General features: G+C 44.8%; 1 protein-coding gene across 2 annotated transcripts; it reads left to right on the top strand.

The window, feature by feature from the left end:
- Positions 1-2,768: 2,768 nt before the first annotated feature.
- On the top strand, positions 2,769-15,812 carry LOC103754396 (carnosine N-methyltransferase 2). 2 transcript variants are annotated; one of them, XM_008920207.4, is made up of 8 exons: positions 2,769-2,955; positions 5,402-5,463; positions 6,761-6,899; positions 8,540-8,592; positions 11,234-11,341; positions 11,431-11,561; positions 11,875-11,968; positions 12,972-15,812. In XM_008920207.4, exons 1-8 carry the CDS (start codon positions 2,930-2,932, stop codon positions 13,325-13,327), a joined length of 969 nt encoding a protein of 322 aa, XP_008918455.4. In that variant the 5' UTR covers positions 2,769-2,929; the 3' UTR covers positions 13,328-15,812. The 2 variants fall into 2 exon arrangements, with proteins under 2 accessions (XP_008918455.4, XP_025751574.2); XM_025895789.2 differs by lacking the exon at positions 5,402-5,463.
- Positions 15,813-23,546: the final 7,734 nt, after the last annotated feature.

The raw sequence follows: 23,546 nt of genomic DNA, 5'->3' as shown, positions 1-23,546 counted from the left end.
TCCTGTACACTTATATAAAAAACAAATACTGTTGCTCAAACTCCAAGACCTACTGCTTCCCAGATGTTAAATATTTAATAGGATTAAAGCAAAAAAGTCTTCTCCTTTAATGAGAAATCTTTTCTTTAACTATAGGAAAATGAGTGCTACAAAATTGCTGGTTATCGTTCTATTTACTGGAACTTACTTGGTGCAGAATAACATGTTTGCACCAAATATTTCACTTTGGAGAGTACAGAAACTGCTGGATGTATCTTGGGAGATACATCTAGAAAAACTGAAAATATGTAGCCATGAAAACACTTTCATTGAAAAAGGGAAAACTGCTGCAGAAGAGAAGACCTCTCACAAGAAAATCAGTTACACAAAAAAATTACCTGAGCCTTAATCAGTTGCCCTAGGTGGAGCTGAAAGGGTCTCAAAAAATAAACTACTAATCATAGAGTTACAGAATGGTTTGGGATGGAAGGGACCTTAAAGACCATCTAGTTCCAACCTCGTTTCCATGGACATTCTGTAAAAATGCCAAGGACCTTCCTGACATTCATCAGCCTAAAAGCTGATCACTATTTAGAAGATAAAGTCATTGAAATTTGATTTCTGAATATCCAGGCTTTTCTGCCTGGAGACACATGTTCCAAGCTTGTCATGATGGGATGATGGAGATGGAACACCGAGGGAGCTCGGGGCTGTGGGTAATACCAGCCTCAGGCATTGCTTGCCCTGGGGAAAGTGAATGACCTATTTCTGCTGGATCAGCCCAAAACTGACCTCTGCAGCCGCAGTGTGGGGATAAACACAGTTTCTTTGTTTTTCTCTCCCTGCAGCCCAGCTCTAGCTTTAGCCATCACCTCACTGATCAAACACCAGCTTTTTCGATTTGCACGGAAAACTGAGTTCAGAGCGGATTTAGTCACGAGCTTGCCAGAACACCCGAAAACACGGCTTGCAGAGGGTACATCCTCCAAAGCCACCCTGCTGCCAATTTCTGCCGGCCAGGGCAGCTGCCCACAATGTCCCGTTGTTTCCAGCGCTGGGGAACAAAGGCTGTTGTTGTAGGCTAATGCCGGCTCAGTTGTGGCATGCGCCTACGTGGTATCCTGGAGCTGGGAGGGACACAAGGGGACACGGAGGGGTATCAGTACCCCCTGGATGTACAAGGAGGTTTCCAAGGGCTGCGCAGCTCCTGGATGCTGGAGATTTCTCAACAGCTCCTGTTGCTCTGGGGAGGTATGGCTTCCTGCCGGGACCTGCGGGGTGTCCATCCCTGGTGTTGTCATGGGGGAATGGAGGGGTAGCTTAGCTGGACAAGGAAGAGGTGGCTGGGGGTCATGAGGCAGCTGAGATATTCCAGGTGCATCCACTGGTGCACAGTTGGTGTCAGGGGCTGGCACCTCTGGTAGGAATGTTTAGGGATTGAATTGACTGATGTAAAAATCACTGCTCAGGTGGTCAAATGGAGCCAAATCTGTGCTTTAGATCTAGCAAAGAGGTTCTTGTCTTTCCTCATCTATACAAAATATTTCAATAAGTATTTGGAATATTTTGGTTAGCAGTAGCAATGCAGTCATTTCTGGCTTAATGTGCTGCTGTGGACCTGCCTTGCAGCGGATAACTTGAATCCATTTGGAAGCCAAATCTAGTCTAAATCAAGGCAGGTCACTTGATGGTGAAGCCTCTCCACTTGAGGTCCCTGGTCTCAGGGATCTGTGTGGGGCAGGCAGTGTTTTGGGTAGCTCAGCAAGGGATGAGGCTTTATCTGTCATTTGCTAAATCCATTCTACTCATTGCCCTCAGGGGAAGGGAGTGAAGAGGGTGCTAATGCTGCTCTTTGCACAAGCAGAATTCACTTGGAAATAGAAAGTCATTAAATCCTTTCTTTTTTTACATTTGTGTTACTAGATTTTAGGCAAAAGGAGCATCAGTCCTGTGGATGTGGGCAGGGGAAAAGCTGATGCAGGGTGCAGGTGACAATTAGGATTTCCTGTATTTGGAACAGCGACCACTGCACCTTCTGCTGTGTTAGCCTCTCCTGGGAACCTCCAGCCACCTCTGGCTTGGACAGTTGTCCCAAAAAATGCTTTCTTGCCTTCTAATCCCTGCGGTTTAGCAAGCAGAGAGGGAGCAGACTGGGCTCGCTGCCCCCCGTCCTGGCTGCCCGCCGACCCCCATTCCCTTCGTGGGGCAGGACCGGGGATGTGCCGGGCTGCCCTACTGCGGGGCTGCAGTGCTCGCAAGAGGTGCTGCCATTATGCCCCGTTTCCCCCTGAATCAGAGATGGAAAAATCACTTGCTCAGGTCTCTGGGCAATCAGAGCTACTCTTGTCCCTGGAGAAGGCAGGGATCTCTCAGTGCATGCCCCATCTATCAGGCAGCAGCGCGGCAAGGATGCAGGAAAGAGTCCCTTTCTGCCCAGGGCGGTGAGCACGGAGGAAGGTTTCACAGCACATTAAAAAGTGAACGCAAATAGCCTCCCGTCCATCCGGACACTCCTCAGCCACTTCCACTCAGGCTTTAAAGGTTTGGAAGTCTCAATGTGTCCCTTTTTTTGTTTCTCTCCCCCTGACCGCAGCGCAGCCCCCGCGCGATGAGGACATCCCTGCGGACGCCGGGCCCCGCTCGCTGCCCGCCCCGGCCCCCCGCTCCTTCCCCGCGGGGCTCGGGTTTCCCCCCCTCGCCCCAGTGGACGCTGCCTGTCCGACAGGTGCCGGCAGAGCCGCGGCCGCACTCCCGGGTCGCCCCCAGCGCCGCGGGGTTTGAGCGTCCTGCGCGGCGCGGGCGGCAGGTGGACATGCTGACCTAGGGGCTGACCCCCGGCCCCGTGCCCGGCTGCTGTGCCACAGAAGCACAGAGTATTCCGAGCTGAAAGGAACCCACGAGGATCATCAAAGTCCAACTCCTGTGTCCCTGGACAGCATCCACCCCGACAATGGACGCGGCCCCGGAGGCGAAGAGGTAAGTGGGTTTTGGCAGGGAGCGGGATAGTGTTTCCCCAACATGCAGCTGTTTGTGTGTCACAGATGGGTGTGTGTAAGGTGGGAGTGGCAGAGGATGTGCCCATGTCCTGGGAGGGAAAGGGGCTAAGGGAGACTTTTAGCCCCTCCACAGCCTAAGTTTAGGTATAATTAAATGTATATGAGTTATGAAAATATTCTTGCAATTTGTGTTCCTAGAAAAAACTTCCTTAACTTAAAGGGGCTGCATCATTTAAAGCAACACTGTGAATTCCTTCTGTGCCCTGCACCTGCAGTCCATAGTACATCCTGCTTGGTTCGTGGAGGGAAGAGGTTTAACCTTGCTAATACAAGCTCCATCTTAGCTGGGACCTGTGACAGGACCAGCAGCCTGTGAGCATCCCACTCCCTGGCAGTCACCAGCTCCGTCCTGCTGTGGGCCTTGGGGCCTTGGGGTGGGCAGCACCAGCCCAAAATGTTGTATTCAAATTTTAAGATCTAGATTTTAAGCCAGATTTTAGAGGAAATCTATTTGTTCCCATTTTACCTTGCCACCAACAAGCTTTAATCAATCTTAGAATCTAACCCCTGCCTGGGGAGAAATGGCAAAAGTGTCAGTGGAAGAGTTATCTTGGTGTCATCCGTCCTGGTGAATTCCTGTGCTGCACTCTGCCCAGGTCACCTGGCAGGTCTCCTGGCACGGCTGGAAACATTTGACCGGTCAGAAATGGAGCTCATGCCCAGAGCTGTTCCTCTAGGGAAGCCAGGGGAACAGGGGAAGCCATGCTATCCCTCAGCATTTTAGTGGGACATTTGTTCTGAAAACCGTCTTGCTGGGTCGAGTCAGCTGAGGGGACAAAACAGTCCTCTGTATGGGCACGCAGAGATGGAAGAGGGTAGAGTGGAAATTGGAGGGACTGGCCTGCAGCCAAGCTGGAGCTTATGGAGGTGGGCTGAGTTCAGGCTTGTTCCTGTTCAACTTCCATAAGGCCTTTCCTGAGGAGAGGTGAGGTCAGGGTGGTGAAACCGAGACCTTTGAAGTTTCTCACAGGAGACAATTACATGGCTTTGGTACTGAACTCAGATGAAATCAACTGCTCTTGCAGGACTCTGGCAGTGCCCCAGCATCTCCAAGACTTCTGGGACATCTCAGTCCTTTCTTGCCTTCATTGACCAAAGCAGTGTGCTATTTGCACCTGTGGCCACTTCTTTGCTACCTGCCAGCAAATTTTTACATGTTTGCACCTCAAAGCCCCACCACAAGACTCCCTTCTTTACTTTTCCACCTCCTACCTTGTTTCTTCTTCACATGGAATTTTTTTCCATGGCAGAGGAGAGTTGTGGGTTGCTGTCTGCTATCTCAGACTGCTTCTCATGAAGCATGTTCTAACAGCAAGGTTTTGGGAGCAGTGATGTGTTAGGTTATACAGAGGTTATACAGGAATATCACCCTTAAGTCTTGCTGTGCATCTTGATGCTGAAATGTGGTTACCCAGGAGATGACTATTCCCTTTGCATAGACAGATCAGCCCAACACTTTACTTGCAGAAGTAAGGTCCTTGCTCCAGTTTAATTTCCTCCCTTCCTTTTTTCCAGTGGCACCTCATCCCTGTTTTATAGATGAGGCATGTTTTAAAAGGAAAGAAGATGGGACTCTATTGCTGGAGGTCTTCACAAAAAAAAAGCTCCCAAAAACTAAGAGTGAAAACATGTAACTGAATGAAAACATTTATGGCCAAATGCCCTCTTTGACTTTTGTCCTTCGAACAAATATCTTCTGCAAGTTACCTGATGTAATATTTGCAGCCAGGAAAATCTGAAGTAAAAAAAACAAAACAAAACAAAACAAACAAACCAAAAAAAAGGCAAAAAAAGCAAAGCAAAAAGGGTCCCTGAAACAACAGGCAAGGAGATATTTTAGCACTTTGGATGCTGATGCTCACTATAACCTTCTCCTAATTTCACTGCTCTTTCTTTTATTTCATCCATGATTCAAGTTTTTGCAGGGTGTGTAATATCAGTCTAATGCCTTCAACTGCATTGACTGGTTAATGATTTTGCTGGGGTACAAAAACTTCCACAACACAGACAAACAGTGGTGCAGGTGGCCAGTTCTGGATGCCCCCTCCCTGGAAGCGTCCAAGGCCAGGTTGGATGGGGCTTGGAGCAACCTGGTCTAGTGAAAGGTGTCCCTGCCCATGGCAGGGGGTTGGTACAAGCTGAGCTGTAAGGTCCCTTTCCATCCAAAATATTCTAGGATTCCATGACTCTATGATCAGCTAACAAAGAAGTTTTGACTTCCTTTAGTAAAAAAAGAACAAATCATTGATTATCAGGAGAAAAAAAATCTGTCCTGGAGCATCTTCCCTTTGTTCTGCATTTTCAATGCAGCTTCAAAAAAACATACAGGTTCTTCAAATAACTGAAGTGCTATACTTTCCTTACAGGAATAGTTTCCCCAGCATGAACTTTGAAGCAGAGATTCTGACAACTCCACACGATAATTCAGGTATTTGGGAGAATAAAAAAGGAGGATAAAGTAAAATACCCACTCACCTTGCTATCACTACAAATATATTTTAATTCTTTTGGAGTTAGAGATTGTTTAAAAAAAAAAAAAAGAAAGAAGCAGGAAGGTAAACTGACTGCAATTCAGGTGATTTCAGGATTATGTTAGGGTTTAGTTCGAAGTGTTGAGGGTAGATGTTCATATTTTTCTGGACCAGAAACACAGCTGTCAATGACATGTGGTTTTGGAAACAGCAGAGTCATTTGAGATTGCACAGTCCCGGATGAGATATACAGTTTTCTTATTAGTGACAACTAAAAGCAGATGATAAGAAAGCAGCTCCCTGAAAGGCAAAAATGAGGACGATGATGTTCTGCTGTGTCCTGCACTTCATCCTCATTTTGTCTAGGAGGAAAAGCTGATTTTTTCCCCACTGAATGATGCCTTTCCAATGTTGATCTCGCACACGGAGGCTGGCACTACAGACCCAGAGCCAGGACCCAGCTGCAGGGTATCTTCCTGTGAGCCTCTGGTCTTAGTCCTGCTATAGGTCCTCACACCCAAGCAGTTGGCCAGAGCTTGTGCCCTGGCAACAGCTCTGTCATTAGGATGAGACAGCAGGAAAGGGAGTTTTTACAATAATTGCTTGCAACCACTGGAGTATCCCTGGTTTCGACTCTGAGAGAGAAATCTTGTTGTCAGCCAACCACATTTGAACATGAGCCCATTCAGATGAACAGTTTTGATATCAGTTGCACTCCTGGCCATGAGCTGCAGTTCCCAGCAGGGAATTCACCCCCCTGGCAGCCCATGTCAGTCCCATGCTGGCGAGAGTCAGAAATGAGGTGCACAGGGTTGACTATTTTTGCTTCAGCTGCAGGTGGCAGTTTTTGTGTTGCATCACCTCTCCTAAGAAGTGTGTCAGTAGCTGCCCATCTCAGTTACACTGCCCAGCATGGGCATGAGTGATGGGCCCCCCACCAGGTGTGGACCTGCTGTGCAATTCCCTTCACATTCCTAGAAAAACCCTCCAGTCCTCATATCTGCCTAAGCATTTTGGAGACATTTTCCTCGGGCTTACCTCTGGTGATGAGGCACTTAACAAAAATGCTGATGTCAAAGGATATCCAAGAATAATTTTCAAACCCTGAGTGCAAACCGGTTGGAAAGTGCATCCTCTGCATCGTCTTCCCAAATCTCTCTCTCCTGTTGGGTTGGGTTTCTTCCATAAGGTAAGTGCTTTGACCCTTCACTTGCCTTGAAACCACTAACATGCAATCCATATTTGTTTCTCAAGAGCTGTATACGATCCCTTCCATGAGAAGCCTCACAGCTGAGGAGTATGTGGAGGCCTTTAAGACATTTTTGGATCATTCAACAGAGCACCAGTGCATGGATGAGTTCAACAAGGAACAACTGCCCAACATCATGGCTGGGTAAGGATTGTTTCCACCCAGCTGGGAAAGCCAGCTGTTATCCTGGGAGGGCAACCTGCATACAAGGGTCAGCAAACACATTTAAGGGTTTTTTTGGGCAGGAATGAACTTTAATGCTTTTCAGTTTTAAATCCTCTAATAGTGAGTTACAGGATATTCTGCTAAAGGACTCCAGAGTATGTGCTATTTCAATTAATACACTGTGCTGCCTCTTAGCTTATGTTAAGGAAAGAATCAAGACCTCATTTTCATGTCCATCTCTTTTCATTAGCTGATTTTCCAAGGATTAAATTTGGGGTTTTTTGGTTGTTTGCTTTTTTCAAAAGAAAGCTCTCATGCGGTCTCTTCCTGCTTTTGGGACTTCATCACACACCATCTAAACAGAAACACATTTCTAATTCTCTTCTAGTGACTAATTCTTGGTTTTCTCAATCCCTTAAGACTTCCTTATTTCTATCCTAAGTCGATTTGCATTGCTTAAGTACCAAATGATAATCAGTTTTGTGAAGTATTGATGTAATATATTAAGACTGGATAACTGCAGATAATTTCAGAACAGCCTAGATCCAAACCATAAGAAGCCCTTTCAAGTTTGGGTAATTTTTGGATGTTACAGCAACTGTATTCTCCATTGAGAAAAAAGTTTGGGCAGGAATTTTTTATTCTCTGGATCAGATATATATTAAAAATAAGAAATAAAATTATAATAATTCGAAGATTGTATTGGGAAATTTTTATCGTGAATTTAAATGATGCAAAACCTTGTGGCTTTCTATGATGCTGATTGTGGGTCTGTCAAAGGTCTTGACCCTCATTAGGTCTAAGGCTCCTTGGCTACTCACACCCTTCAGGATTTGCTGCTCATTCCACTCTTGTGGAATCCTTGCTGTGGTGTCTCCTGAGACTGTGTATGGGAAACTCAATTCCCCAACACAGTCCATGCCCAAGAGCAGAATAAAGCTATAAAGTAAGTCAGAACATGGCCCCTCATCCTTGAGCCAAGCAGTTATTAAATACTCTGCTATGAACCACATGACTGGAGTCCTTTAAAAAGTAATTTTTCGAAGATAAAAGTTATTGAAGATTCCTCCCAATTTTTAACCAAGATTAATGTTGATAAGAGATGATTGGTGGGTCCCTTCCAACTTGGCACATTCTGTGATTCTGTTATTTCCAATCACCTGGATAGCCTGATGGTTTTACTTTCTCTGGGTATTTATATCCAATATTTTCTCCTGAGGGTGCAGAGGTTCTCCCCAGCTCACCTTGTCCCTGCATTCTCAGCAGTGCCCACCCCAGCCAGGCACAGCCCTGCTGCTCCCAAAGGGAGCCCTTTGCCCTGGAGATCCCCAAGGATTTTTTGCACAGTGCCAGCCACAGCCTGAAGGAAACTCTCTGGTAAAGGGGGAGAAACACTAGACCCTGGTACCTACTGCACTTTGAAATATGAGCTTGTGAATACTGGGCTGGCTCCCACCATACTGGTTATAGCTGGGCTCAAGAGGGATGCTCCAATTTCTATCCCAATTTTTATGCATAACATGAAAATTTCTGGGTCAATGTGTCATCCAAGCAACAAGAATGAAAACAAAAAGTCATGTGACATAGTGTGGTTGAGTAACACATACTTATCCTTTCAGTCTTGGCCATGGAAAATCGACTATAAATGTTCTGGGAGTTGGAAGTGGCACAGGTAAGGAGTGTGGCAGCACTGCTGATGCTGGGGAATGGGGGTCCCTGTGGGTAGCAGAAGGTTATTCTGAAATTTTGGGCAATGAGGATAATTACTCAGCATTAATGACAGTGCTTCTCACTGAAACAGAGAAGGGCAGAAGGAAGAGTGGAGCTGGGATGAGAACAAGGCTCCCTCCCTCCCTTCCTTCCCCACTTCCCTTCTGAAATGCTGCTGCTCGAATCTTTCTGAGCAGTGAGATGTGTGGGATTTTAGCTTAGTTTCTGCCTCTTGAAGACTCTCACCTGATTTTATATGCCTCAAAGCAAAGTCTCCTGTTTCTGATCAGGTATAAGAGCATCTTCAAACCTTGACAGAGAGACATCAGAGAGGTTCTTTCCACACAAAGTCCTGCCTTAGACCAACCCACCTGAAGGGATCTCTCTTTTTGCTCTGCTTTTAGGGATCCCGGAGGCCAAGGCTGGGCAATGGCCTGCTCCCAGTACTGCAAAACCAGCTGGCCACAATCATTAGCATGGGGTTGCATCAGCTTTTTCAAGACATGTTTCTTTGTTACTGCTGTGTTTTTATCCAGTGAAAAGTAGAGTTTAACTGCAAATGATATTTTTCCCCAGAGAGAAACCCATCCTTTGGAAAAACAGCTTTAAAGCTAAAATTCTAAATGTATTTGTGTTTAAAAAAAACCAAAATCAAAAAAGTGGTGAAACAGCTAACTTTGCTCCTAGGGAAACTGGGATAAAATAAAAAGTAGAGAAAAGAAATGACAGTTAGATTTGTCAGAGTTTACTTTTGCTTTGAAAAGTATTTTCAGCTGAATTTTAAGTGCTAATACTTTCAAATGAAAGTATTTTTTCTCACTTTTTTTCCCCTTGTTTTCCTGAGTAAGTGAAAATTAGCATTGGATTGTTTTCGTCAACTGGGAATATGTTGGAGCATATGAGAAAGCAAGTAGGAAGAAATAATTCAGTTCTCAATTACATTCTATTTTCATTAAGTAATATAAAACAGAAATCCTGACTCCAAGAAAACACAAGGGGAAAATGAAGTTTTAGCACCATCCTTAATTTTCCTTATGTCCTTTTCAGAAGAGGTTTTAATGGCAAAATAAAATCTCTAAAATTTCAGCTGTTTCCTGGCTGACTGCCCCTCACAGATGACAAGACAGTGGTACAGACCCACACCCCCTCAGCTTGCCCACGGCTGCATGAGCTGAATGTCTGTGGCTGGGCAGGGAGTGAGCTGGGATGGCACTGAGCAAAAGGTTATGTCTGATCCCTGACCTTTCCAGGCATGGACTCGGGTTTCACAGAGCCCCCAGAATTAGTTTAGTTGATGAAAATATTAATGGGGATTAGTGACCAACTCTACATCCTAAAAGCCTGTGTGCCAATCCAGATCACATTTTCTCACTCACCCTGTGTTTTCCCATGACTGGTTCCAGCAGCATGGGCTGCTGGTTGCCAGAGGGGTTTCATTCTTGTCCCAGCCTTGCTGTGGTCAGTGCTGAAGGGTTGTTGCTGGCAGGGCAAGCTGGAGCAGAGAAATCCCTGCTCTGGAGCGTTGTATTTTACTGCTTCTTTTCTGCAGACAGCCTGGTTGAGGATGTTATTACCTGCTCTTGCAAAAAGACTGGATTAAGGAATTTTGCAGAGATGGAGTGAAAAAAACCAAACCCAAGCAGCTTTTAAGATATCCACTTGCTGTTGGCATACTCATTTGCCACTATCAGTGGCTCTAGGGCATGGGGCAGCGATGCTTTGCCTCCCATCTGCTCTGAGCTTGCAGGGAGCCCACAGCAGCACCTCTAAGGGCTGATGCTCCCCACCCCCAGGCACTTAAAAACTGAAATTTAGGACTTTCTAAAATGATTCAGCTGCTTGCTATGGGGATCTTCCTTCCTGACAACAATGTTGGTCTGTGCACCTGCCTTCAGCTGATGCAGCCGCAGCCTCTTCCCTCGTGCCAACCCTGCACTGCTGCCACTTCATTCCTCAGGGGCCTTGGGTATTTTTTCTCCAATTTCAAAGGACTCCTCCTGCCCTGGATGCTTCTGTAGTGCTGGCATGGGTAGTATTTTCCTCCTTGAATTCTATTTATTGCAACACCTGCCAAAGATGACGACTTTTCTCATGGCTGATACATCAGCTGAAAGGCTAGGGAGGATGCAGTATCTCATATCAAGACCTCTCAGTGTGACATTTGTACAGACAGGACTATTTTTAAGTCCCACCATCAGCTAGAGACAGGATTCTTGCTGAAGTCCTGACACGCTGCCCACCTCTGCTGTTTATTTACATAGTTCCAGGTGAACTAAGTGGACTTTATAGGCTTGGTATATCACAGCATTTCTGGGAAAAAAGCAAAGTGACCTGCATGATGTCGAAAAAAGCTGGAAATTTCCTAGCACCAGAGGGCAGACTGCTGCTTGCTTCTCTAGAGCTTAGACTGCAACAGAGGAGCACCAATAGCTAACTTTGCAGGGCACATACACACAGTTAGATTCCACCATGCAAGCCACAAGGTCAAATATGCCTCACTCCTGCTCAGGGGATTTCCTGGCAGTAGTGGTGGCAGATGCTCTGGCACCCGTTCATCACATTTACATCCTTCTTAAAGCAATGAATTTTTGTTTATTGAACAGGTGAGCAGGATTTGAAAATGATCAGGATACTGCAGGCTGTGCACCCAGGGGTCCTTATTGACAACGAAATCGTAGAGCCCAACCCGCAGCACGTGGTAGCTTACAAAGGTAAGGCTGTACCTGCTGCCTGGGGTACGGTGAGGACCATCCATCTCCTGTTTTATGAAATTCATGGTTTTTTCTACTTTTAAAAACAGAGTTGGTGAATCAAGCTCCAGACCTGCAGAATGTCTCTTTTATTTGGCACCAGCTCACTTCCTCGGAGTACGAACAGCAGGTGAAAGAGAAAGGCACGCATAAGAAATTTGACTTCATCCATATGATCCAGGTAATGGGCATTGCTTTGACATAGGAGTATTAACTTTCACTCCCCCCTTAGTTTCTGATGTATGCATGAAGTTAGGATGATCAGGGCTTAGCATAGCTCTCCTGTGAGCAATAACTTCTGCAGGGGCTTCACAAACACCAAAGCTGACGATGCCCAGTCCTGTGAGGTGTCCCTAAATGTGTGTGCTGAGTCAGGACAGGTTGGGAAGCAACTGGAACACAATAAAAACAACTCTATAGAAAGGGTTTAAGGCTTTGGAGGGTCACTGCACTGTGGAGGAGGAATAATGGCTATGTGTAACTGTCTCTTCTAGATGCTGTACCGTGTGGAGGATATTCCCAATACTATCAAGTTTTTCCACAGCTGCCTCGACCTTCATGGTAAACTCCTGATCATAATTTTATCGGGTAAGTGGGACCTTTTATTTTTTTTGCTTCATATCTGGAGTTTTGAAGAACTTTGAATTTGAGAGCCACAAATGTTTACCTGGGGATTTCAGTAACACTTATTCTGTATTAGATAACTAAAACTAGTGCTGGATTTCATATGGAGCATGCAATCTTGGGCTTAGTCTCTTGGATCACAATGTCTAAGGCACAGATTTTGTGTTCTTGCTTCACTGCTTATGAAGATTTAGTAGATGGAAGTGTGGCTGTTTATGAATGGGAGTCAATCCTTCTTCCTGGCGAAATCAGCACTGTCAAAACACAACCAGAGCTCTGGGTGGGCCCAGTTTTGGTGCTCTTATCTCTGCACAGTGGTGGTCCAGACCCCAGCAGGACAACAGATGCCACCGAGAGCTGCAGGCTTTATGGTAGGACAGGAAAAAGAGGCACTTATAACATGGTGGCATTTATTAAAAACAATAGAGTGCTTTATCCCTTGTGTCATTCATAAATCCTGGGCTCATGGTGGGGTGGACAAAGCATACTTTCCCATGTTTGCCATTAAAACTCTCTCTCACATTGCCTGTAGGCTGTTTCCCTTGCTCTTTGGGGCTATTTTTCCAGGTATATATTCTTTGATATGTACTTAAAATCGAAGTTTGATGTATAAAAACATCTGCACTATTCTAGCCAAGAGACAGCTAACAGGTAGTGTGGATGTTCAGGGTCAGCATGTTGGTACTTCTGCGTGTATCCCTCCTTCTGGGCAATCCCAGTGCTGGAGACCATCACCTAGGAGTTTCCTTTAAACAGCAGAGTTTTGGAGGGAGGGAGGGAGGGAGGGAAAAGAGAGTTCTACTCCTCTTTAGGCACAGACTTTTATAAGTAGACTCAAGTAAGGGGAAAGCACTCCTCCTGGTCCTGGCACAGCCTGGGGAGCATTTCCAGCTCATTTCGCAGGTGCATTAGCTGGTGTTTGACTGCCTTGGCTTTGCAAAAGTAACCTCCCCTCCTGCCCTGGCAGACAGCAGCGGGTGGGCCAGCTTATGGAAGAAATACAGGGACTGCCTGCCTTCCACCGACAGCGGCCACTACATCACCTCCAGCGGCATCACGGATGTCCTGAAGAGACTCGGAGTCGAATACCGCGTGTACGAGTTCCCGTCGGGATGGGATATCACCGAGTGCTTCGTCGAGGGGGACGCAGTTGGCGGCCTCATGATGGATTTCCTAACGGGGACGAAAGACTTCCTGGGCACGGCGCCGCCGGCGCTGCGGCAGCGGCTGCGGGAGGCTCTGTGCCAGCCCGAGTGCAGCAGCACCAAGGACGGCAGGATCATCTTCAGCAACAACCTCAGCATGATCGTGGTGGAGTCCTAAAGCCGGACTGACTGCAGAGGGCACGCTGGGGTGGGGATGGGGGTGATGCAGTCACAGGAAAGTGTAACATAGAAAGAAGGTGACTCGCAGGCAAGAAGGCAAGAAAGTGGGGCTCAGCTGCAGCCTGCCACTGCCAGCCAGTGTCAGCAGAGCTGCCCGCCACGCTGGGACGAGCTCCTTGTCCTGGTAACGTCACCAGGTCCAAGATTACACCCTGGCTACTTAGTCCATCCCTAGGAGAATATTTTCCAAAAAGTAAAGAGCTCCATCTCACTAAAAGCCTACATGGACTTGTTTTTTAACAGCAAACATCCTGTCTGTGCTTTCAACACTGGGACTTCCACTTTTCTATGCAGCCAGCATGTTTGCACACCTAAAGACGGGTCTGCATGACCAGGGGCTGCTTTGCAGCCAGGAGGAGGCTACAGCCCTTGTGCTGGCCATGTACAGACCCAATGCTTCCATTTGTGCTGGACAAAACCAGCAAGATATCCCAGCTGCTTTGCACCCAGACCTGAGCTGTAAGTTGCTCTGCATTAGGGTATTTCACATGGTTTTGTCAATGTAGGTATTTACTACCCCAAGCCTCTCAGCATCTTGCAACATGGACATGTCTTAAAAATTTATCAGCCTTTTTATTTGGAGAATATTTCGGATCCCAGGATGATCCTTGCCACATGCTCTTTCAGGCAGATATTAATTTTGTTACTTTCTTACTACAGTTTGTCTCCATATAAAATAAAAGCAATCCTAAACCAAAAAAGTCACATATTTTTCTGCACATATGAGCTTACAGAAAATGAAGAGCAAAGAGGTTATTTAGTTAAAAACAAAAAATATGCAAAATACCATTTTATGGGAACATTAAGGATTTCTTGTAAGTGAGAAAGATGAGCCTGGGGATGTGGAAGAGCTGTGAGTGAGCTGCAGCTTGTCCTTGTGCTGCAGCCCTGGGAGGCAGCTTGTCTGTCATTGCTACAGTACTCAAATATGGTGTATGTGGTTAAGATGTTAATATAGGTGAGATAAGACTATTACCACAGGGTCCTGAGCTCTTCGGGGGGCTGAAGGAGGTGCTGCCAGGACAGCCAGCTCCAAAGGGAGGTGCTGCACAGGATGCCTGCCAAGTTTGGCTCTGTATTTAGTGCCTTAGAGCAGTGCAGACCTTGGACTGACCACACAGGGAAAAGCTGCCTGCAGCCACAGCAGCCTCACAGCAAAGAGGTCTCAGGGCAGGAAACACCAGCTTAGATGGAAAATACCTGCAGGCACAGAGCCCATCTCTATGAACTGATTTTTCCATGCTTAAGCTGGATAGCACACACCTGTGTGCACCTGAAGGGGCTCAGGTACCGCTGCCGCCTTGATGTCTGGTATGGATCAAATGGCTTGTTCCAGCATCATGAACACATGGGTCAGCACACTGGCTTGCAAAACATTAGATGTCATTGTCAACCAGAGCCCTGCTGGTGCTGCTAAACCTATCCCCCCCCATTCACTGGCCATCTGCCCAGACACAGTTACTGCCAGGAGTAGCATCGCACCGTCTGAAAAGGTAATGAGCCCATGGAGTCACTGTAGCCCCATTCTGTCCTTCGTTTTTTTTGGGGGGTATGTTTTTTAGGTTTGGTTTGGTTTTTATCACATCTTTTTGAAGGGCCACCATTTCTCCTGAAACTCTTGTAAGGGAAAAAAAGAGAAAAGTAGTGGGAAAACAGTAGAATAATATCTCTCTGGCAGTACTGCAGCACCCTGGTCTGTAGGTACTGTTGCTGTTATTTCAAGAAACATCGATCCAAACTAGACAACCTCCTCCAGAGGAATACCTGTGCACCATACCTGTGCACAAGCTTTTCCCTTTGATCCATTCTGTTGTTTGTTCTATAGGCATCTCCTTTGCTTGTGCTGGCTCCCAGCACTGGGCAGGGAGTGTACAGCTGGGCTGTTGGGCAGGCTCTCAGCACTGCTCCCATTCATGTTCTCCTTCCACTATGGAGTCCTGGGGTTTATTCCCAAGCGATAGTGATGTCTCCGGTTTCTATCTGGAAAGGAAAAACAAAATGTACCCCAAACCAGGCTTGCTTTTCAAGCTCCAAAGAACAATCTGTCTGTTAATCTTTGCAGGAATTTAGCACAGTCCAAATTCCCCCAGATCTTCCCCAGCCCAAAAGGTTTTTCATCCCTCCTTGGAGTTTCCTGACCAGGCAGACACATTTCCAATAAGCAGATTCTCAGCAAAACCCATCTGCGAGCACAATATTTACCCACACCATTGTAAATCAATGTGCAAATGCTCAGAAGAAAAGGAGCACTTCAAAGCAGACTGTTTAGTGACAGCCTGGAGAGATGAAATAGGACACCCCATTAAAAACACGGCTGCTTAGTGCTTTATCTGTATTTTTTCTTTTGATTCTTCTAAAGCAAGTAATTTATCAACGACTCTGCTTGTACCCCTGGAATAAATAGCATCTAAGTGTCTGTTCCATTTATTTATATATTTATTCTTCGGCGAACATGCTATTTAATAACTATTTGTTGTGCTTTTTACAAGATGCTCTCCTCCCACACGGAATTTCGGGTTGTGCTTTCCCAGCAGCAGGAGCGCGTCTGTGTGGCCACGAGAGGGCTGCAGCAGCCAGCGGAATAAATCCTCCTCCCAAAACGCTGGAGATGCTGAGCTGAAGAAGCAGCAAGTCGTCAGGCTGACAAATGCATCCAGCTTTCCTTGGTGGCTCATCGCATCCTGATCCCAGCTGCTGGGGACCACGCTTTTTTCTCCTGCAGAGTCACGGGCTCTGACTCTGATACTGGGGTCTGGTTTATAAAAAAAGTTGTGATTGCACAACACAGATGACACAGGAGATGCATGAAATCTGCTTTTGGGTTGTTTTTTTTATCCCACTTGATGGCCGAAGTGCTGCAGCTTGGCTGCCCCTCAAGGCCAGGTCTGCAGACAGCGAACCAGGAGTCACAACTAACCGGGGAGGAAAACACAAGGAAGGGGATGTCAGGAGTTGCTTCTGCTTTAGCTTTGAGCCAGATTAACCCTGCTGAGCTCAGGCCAGGATGAGCCCTACTCTGCTGCAGTTAGTGAGGAGCTGGTCCATGTCTCCCAGAGGGAGCTGTGCCACTCAGCACTACAGGTTGTTCCAGCCCAAAGCAAATGCTTTTGTGGATAACCATGTAGTAAGCTGCCCTGTGTACTCTGCAGCAGAATTAAGGCCTGCAAAGCCCAAGCTGCATTGTTTCATGTGGAGCAGTTGCAGATTTTATCCTTATTTCCAGTTAGTAATATGCCCATTTCAATGCAGAGCTCTGTGTTACAGTCCCCTAAAAAGGAGCTACAGAGAGCAGCTCTTTGTAGCATCAAGGATGGATAATTTTAGTTTTACTGGGCCTGTATGAAGTCTTGGGGGCTGACTTTGAAGTGAATGTTAAGGCTTCTCTACCCATGAGCATCGCCAGGGGAACGAAGGTGGCATAGAAACTGCAAGATCTAATAGCTGATTTCTGAATAATCCCATTAAAAGACAAGCTCAGTAAAATAGTAGACCATATATTGAAAAGATTAAACCTAAGGTCAATCAAGAGGCAAAGGATAAAAATACAGAGGTTGAACTCTTTTACCTCTCCTTTTAATATTTGCCCAAACAAATCTGTTGAAGCTTACATCAAAGATGTAGCAAATCTTTGAGTACCCCATGCATTCTTCAGAAATAAATACACCAAATAAATGCATGGCTGTAAGGTGAGATCTCCACTAGTCAGGAGCTGTACCATACCTATATTAATAGTTTTCATTGAGATACCAAGGCTTGCCCTGCAGTCTTTAGATTTAGGATGCTAGTTCTGGAGGTCCCTTGGGTGCAGAAACCTGAGGCAAGATCTAGATGAGGAAGAGAGGTTGCCACAACATTGTATCTAGGAAAACTGGGACATGTTTATGTCGAGAAAGTAGTCCTCTAGCTGACTGAAACCATGTGTCCCCGGAAATACTCTCAGATAGTCCTTGCTAGGCACAGAATTTGGGTTTCCTAAGGAACAGACTGTTCTCAAAGAGCTTTATGATGGGAAGGACAGGAGTAACTGCCAGCTCAATGTGCAGGGTCTTTTGTCTTTTGATGGAGTTAGTCCAGATGACCCAAAATATGATCCATCTCCCCAGGCTCTGTATCATCAGAGATGGCAGCATCCTGACGAAGCTCCCTGATGATGCTGTAGTGCCTCCATGTACTGGTGGTAGGATCGTGCTCACCTTTCTGGAGCCTGCAGAGGCCTTCACAGGAATAATAACCTTCTGGTCATAACTCTAAGAAGGTGTTTATTATCCTGCTTTTCAAACTACCATTTTTTTGGAAGGTCATATCCTTCAGACTGAGAATGAATGTCTAATCTAAGTCTAAAATATCTTTGTTATTGACCATTGCTCCTTGCAGTCACGCCACTCCTGTACTTAAATATCAACAGAAATTTAAATCTTGCTAGATGTTGAGAGTTCTGGTTAAGTCTCCAAAGACATCCATGGACCAGGGCATGGTCACTCTGCTACATGCCAAGCTGATGGCACATCAGACAGCAAAAGCCTGGATATCTCCTTATTTTGCCATGGACACAGTGGAGTGATGGTACTGTAAACATTCTGGTAGTGCCATGATTGCATCTGTCCTGTCCCAGCAGAGGAGCTCTGTGGCTCCTTCTCACTCAGGGGCAGCCACCCAAACTCCTGGCTGGGGGATGAGCACCTTGGGGTCTGGACAGTTCCCCCTGCTTCTGCTCCACCAGCCCAATTCTTCTTGGACATGCCAAAATTCAACTGCCCTCCTGTTTAGAAAACACAAAGAAAACACAAATCTTCTGCCACTAGAATTAAACTGCTTCCCATCCCTAAAAATACCCTTATCAATGCAGATGTTTATTGCAATCTGTCCTAAAAGAGAAAAAGAGATAAACTGACATCTTAACCTTCTAATGCAAGTCTGTTGTGTGACCAGCCTGGCATGGGAGCTGGGGCTGTGCCTGGACACCCAGAGGGGGCTGTGGACCAGCCCCCCTGCACTGCATTGTTTAAGACCATTGCTTTTAGCTAAAGCAGCAGCTGTTGCAAAATGCAGGAAATGTATTGTTCATCCCCCATTCTCCTTTAATTTCTTGTTAACAATAAATAAACAAATAAATCCCTCCAAGACAAATGTTTGGAGTAGAAGCTCCAGCTGGAAGGATCTCGTGTCTGAAGGAGGTTTGTGGAACATGTGAGATGGCCAGATCCCAGTGGGGCTTCTCTTCTCATCTCTGAGAAGGAACAGAGAAGAACAGAACAGGAGTTCCATTTCCAGTAGCCAATTCCCATAGTCTGATGACACTTTAGATTAGACCTGCCAGCAAGCTGGTAGAGAAAACATATGTTTTATCATACTCTGTAGTGATGGTACCACTGGTGGATTTATAAATGTGACAGAGAAATTTTCAGATCAGTCTCCAAGTCCCTATTGCTTTGTTAAAATTTTTTTGCATCCTATTATCACTCTGTATGTATCTGCCAACAGCTGATACTATAGATTAAGGAAGATTACAGCTCATTGCTCCAGTGGCTGTTTTCTTTGGTATTTAACTCTACTGGCATTTTGCCATCGACTTCCATCTGACAAGACCAAGCCCCTTGCTTTTGTAAACACTTTGCAGTGCTTTCCTGACTCTTAGTGCTTTTACTTTATAAAGTATCAAAATGATCACACAGAGGATAAACGTTTTGATTTTATTATTTCTGGAAGAAGAGCTAATATACTTCCAGTGCTGACCAAACATTCCACCAGGTCTTGATTTGCAGATGTTTCCGTGTAGATAAATGTTGACTTTGTTTTTTTGTGCTCATGCAGATCATGTCATTTGTTATTAGGGAAAAGTGGATGATATTTGAGGAAACTTTGAGAAAAGTTCTACAGATTTAATAAATTTGACTCATGAACTTTCTCCATTATTGACTATCAACAACCGGTCATTCTCCAGTTTTATGCACTGGTAATCCACTTTGGGATGTAAAGAAATCCTTGTGATTCTTATGATCCAACACAAAGCAGAAGTAATTAACACTGGAGAATCAATCAACTCAACTGTTAAGTATCTTCAGATTAAAATTATTCACCCAACTTGTGCCAGGACTTGTTTTTATATGTAAAAATAACAGTGACAAAAATACAAATTTTTGACCTAGACATCTTTCTTATTTAATTCTTACAGATTGTCTCCAAGGCCTCATCCTTCCCAGGTACCTTCTCTGGCAGAGCATCCCCCCCACCATGGACTTATCTCAAGGCAGCCAAAGTAAGGAAAACTTTCCTCCTGGGCTCAGAGGACCTGGGGTAATGGCCAATCTTTGTCCTGACTTACTTGTAATTCCTACCAAATATTAATGTAAATGTCTTGCTTGAGAGCCTCAGGCGACATGGAACAAATGGCATGCATTCATCTGGGTGTTTTACTGGGAGCATCTCACCCCACTACAAATGTCTTAAAAAAACAAGCACTGCCGGGGTGTGCCTTCACTGCACTTTGTATAAATTATCCCTCAGCCATTGCTTAACGTTTATTAATATTTCTGATGATTTGAAATTTTAAACTAAGGGCATTAATATAACCTATAACACAAAGACAGGTAAAGAGGTTAACTGGAGAAGAAATTCTTGCTTTTCTGTGTGGCAGAGCTGTATTTTGCTTCCGCTCCCCCCCAGCAAATACAGTTCCCAAATTCATTCTTGTTTTGGTGGGAATTTAAATAAATCTTCCTATTCCATCTCTCAGCCACAAACTGCTTTTGAACACAATTAACATTTATACTGGTCCTGGAGCCTTGTTTATTTATGTGTCATAGCAGTCCCTGGAAAGCGTAAGAATACATAAAATTTCACCCAGGCTTAAGACAAAAACTCCACCTTGACCAGAACCCTGTGCTTTCAAGGCAAGGAAGGAAGGAAAGTTATTCTACATCTTTCTTATACTTCTCCCTTTCTCTCCTGCCTTTTGGAAACCTGTTGGTCAGACACTTCCTGTGCTGAAGGCTGCATCCAGGCAGTCCTCCCTCCCCTTGCCTTTCCTCATTAATTTCCCTAATTTCTTTCCATGTGTTTTTCAAAGATTGGTAGCAAATAAATCCATTTCGAGTGCCTCTGCACAGTCACTTTTTATCTTGAAGAAAGATATTTCTTTTTTTTTTTTTTCCTTTATAATTTCCTCTGCTGTGAGGACCATCTGGCCTCCACGAACAAGACAGCTCAGCTCTGCACTTCATTTTAGGCTGCTACAGACTGGATGGCACCTGCTCCCACCACCTTCTTGGTGTCCCGAGGCGGCGAGAACAGGATGGGGAAGGAAACCAGCAAGGAGAAGAAACAACCCAGACCAGCCCGGTGCTTATGGCCCAGAGGGAGAAACGTGGGCACTGGGAGCCAGCCAAGAGATACTCCTTAACTTTACAAGGGGAAAAGGTGGAGGAAAAGGTTTTCCACTAAGTTTCAGATCCCTGAGGAGAAGTGTATGACCTTATCACTTCTTATCACGTTGACACTGAGTGTGTTTCCAGCTGACAATTAACAGCTGGGAGAGCAGAAGTGCTGGGTTGTCTGTACTCTGTCTGTGGCTGCTTGTACGTTTTTCCAGCGGGTGTCGTAATTCTATTTTCATATTTGAGGTGCTCTGGAGGCAGAGCACCAGCACTGTTGTACAGGATGCTGTTTTTTGGCAGGCTAGGTTTGGACAGGACCTCACCTCTGTGCCAGGTAATCCCCCAAAAGCCCACTTGTTGTGTTTGTCAGGGCTGGCTGTGCCTCCTGTTGTGCTGCTCCGCTCCTGGACCTGACATTAACTTTCATATACACCCTGACTGCAAAACAGTCTGGCATCTTCTGCTCCAAAATCAGGCCAGAAATAATTTCAGAGATAACCTGCTGTTAAAAATCTCTCATTTGGCTCTTTAAATCTGAGAATGAGAAGGGAAGTTCATTTTTGTAATTAAGAGCCAGCCCTGTTCTGGGGTATCTGTTTTTGCACGTGGCCCTGCCATGGCTTTCCCATTCTGGCCATGATCACTTCATCTTTCTGGGACCCAATTTTCCATCTTTAAAACCTTTTTTTCTCTTTCTTGCAGGCAGGTCATGAGGCTAGATCCATTACTGTAAGTGAGAGGCTTTATTAAGGAGGTGATAAGTGTCATGCCAACACAATAGTAATAATAAATAACTTCTCTAAAAGTGTAAAAGGGTCTGACATTATTAATTGCATTTCAAGCACTTGCAGTATATGTGGATTGAGACTGAATGCAGAAAAGACCAAAGGTTTTTTCTTCTTGCACTTTTGCTCTTTGGAAAGAAATGGCTTTTCTTCAGCTGAAATGTCCTTGGTGCATCAACTCTGCAACAAACCTCTCATCTATGCAAGCCCCTATCCCTCCCATTCAGGTTCATATGACCCTGCTGAGGTGCAGAGGTGGAGGAACACCCCTCTGAGAAGCATGTAAATTCTTGCTTGATCCTGCAAGCTTTTCTGTTTGAGTGCCTTCAGAATTGCTTCCTCTTTTCCCTCCACATTTGTTTCAGCCCAACCCTCAACAAAGCCTGAATTTCATCAGACTGGTTGCACAACGTGCAGAAATACAGCACTGGCACCAAACCCTTCCTTTCCTAAAGAGTTGGACACTTTTTCTTTTTTTCTTTTCTTTTCTTTTCTTTTCTTTTCTTTTCTTTTCTTTTCTTTTCTTTTCTTTTCTTTTCTTTTCTTTTCTTTTCTTTTCTTTTCTTTTCTTTTCTTTTCTTTTCTTTTCTTTTCTTTTCTTTTCTTTTCTTTTCTTTTCTTTTCTTTTCTTTTCTTTTCTTTTCTTTTCTTTTCTTTTCTTTTCTTTTCTTTTCTTTTCTTTTCTTTTCTTTTTATTTTTATTTTTATTTTTATTTTTATTTTTATTTTTATTTTTATAAAAAAATGCAAATGCTATAAATCTTCCTGACCCTAAGTAGAGATGGTGTCGCTTGACTTCAACACAAGGCAAGGGTTTAGATACTTATAAAAATTGTGCTTTCCTGCATCTCTCCTGCAGGCTGTTGTTCAGTGATGAATGTGCAGAGGGCCTCACAGTGTCCAAAAAGGAACTAAAGCTCTTGGTTAAAGGCAGAAGTTGGTCTCAGTTGCTGCAGAGCTCTGGCACAAAGCATTGCACGAGGCTGCAGCCTACCTTGTACATCTGAGTCGAGATGCTCATGGGTAAGTTCACTGAGCAAAAGCAGGTCACATCAGCAGATTTAATGTGTCCTTTGAACCTCTGGTACCTCATTTTCTGTCCTCTACTGTAGCATTTATCTTCTTTTGATCATTCAGAAAAGGGAGGTTGTTTCATTACAATGGAAATAAAAATAATTGATGTGAAAGAGTGGTGTTTTGCCTACTCAGAATGGCAGTGGAAAGTTGCACTCCCGAGTTGGCTTGAATAGAGTGAACATTATTAAGTACTGACATGAAAAAGACCTCTCAAAGGAGATAATGCCTTCATCCAATTAATCCTTCCTAATGAACTTACCCCTTGGAGGTGGGTAGAGCAGTTTCAGCATGAAGTTTGCTTCCTGTGATCATTTGTGCCAATAAAAGTCTTTCGAGAAAGCTGATGAAAATTGATGTGAATGTGCCTGAAGTGAATTTATTTTGATATTTGACTTGTCAGAAAAAAAAAAAAAAGTGGTTTGTACTTTTCAACCTGATCTGCTATCGTGCTCTCTCCTGATGATTCCTATTCTTTAATAACTCCTCAAATTATAATAAAGCTCCTAGGTATCCAGTTCCCTTTGAATTTGCAGCTGAGAAAATTCCATGTTTGAAATACTTGGAAATGGGGTTTTATTTGATAACCTGTATTTTTGAGGTGGATGACTACTTTGCTGAACACCTTGATGGTTATTTCAGTAATAGTAGTCTGAAAATGCTCATCTGGCTCTGAGAAATTTCAACTGAGGAAAGAACCCTTTTTCCACCCAAGCTATGTTATAATGATACTTTGCACTTAGGCAGGCTTTTTCATCAAAGCATGTTTTATTCATCAGTGCACCAGACCCTCAATTGGTTTTGTTTAATTGTGACTCTCTTTATACCACACTGGCTTGGAAGTCCAACCGTGACAGTCTTTTGCTGCTGTTCTCTGTGCTTTGGAGAACTCAAGAAAGAAAGTGCCAGAAAGGGCAAAAGAAGT

Source organism: Manacus vitellinus, unplaced genomic scaffold (genome assembly GCF_001715985.3).
Source record: "Manacus vitellinus isolate BGI_N305 unplaced genomic scaffold, ASM171598v3 scaffold_43_pilon, whole genome shotgun sequence".
Classification (NCBI taxonomy): Eukaryota; Metazoa; Chordata; class Aves; order Passeriformes; family Pipridae; genus Manacus; species Manacus vitellinus.
The sequence above is the reverse complement of the archived record's forward strand: the minus strand, read 5'-3'. Positions and strand labels throughout refer to the sequence as shown.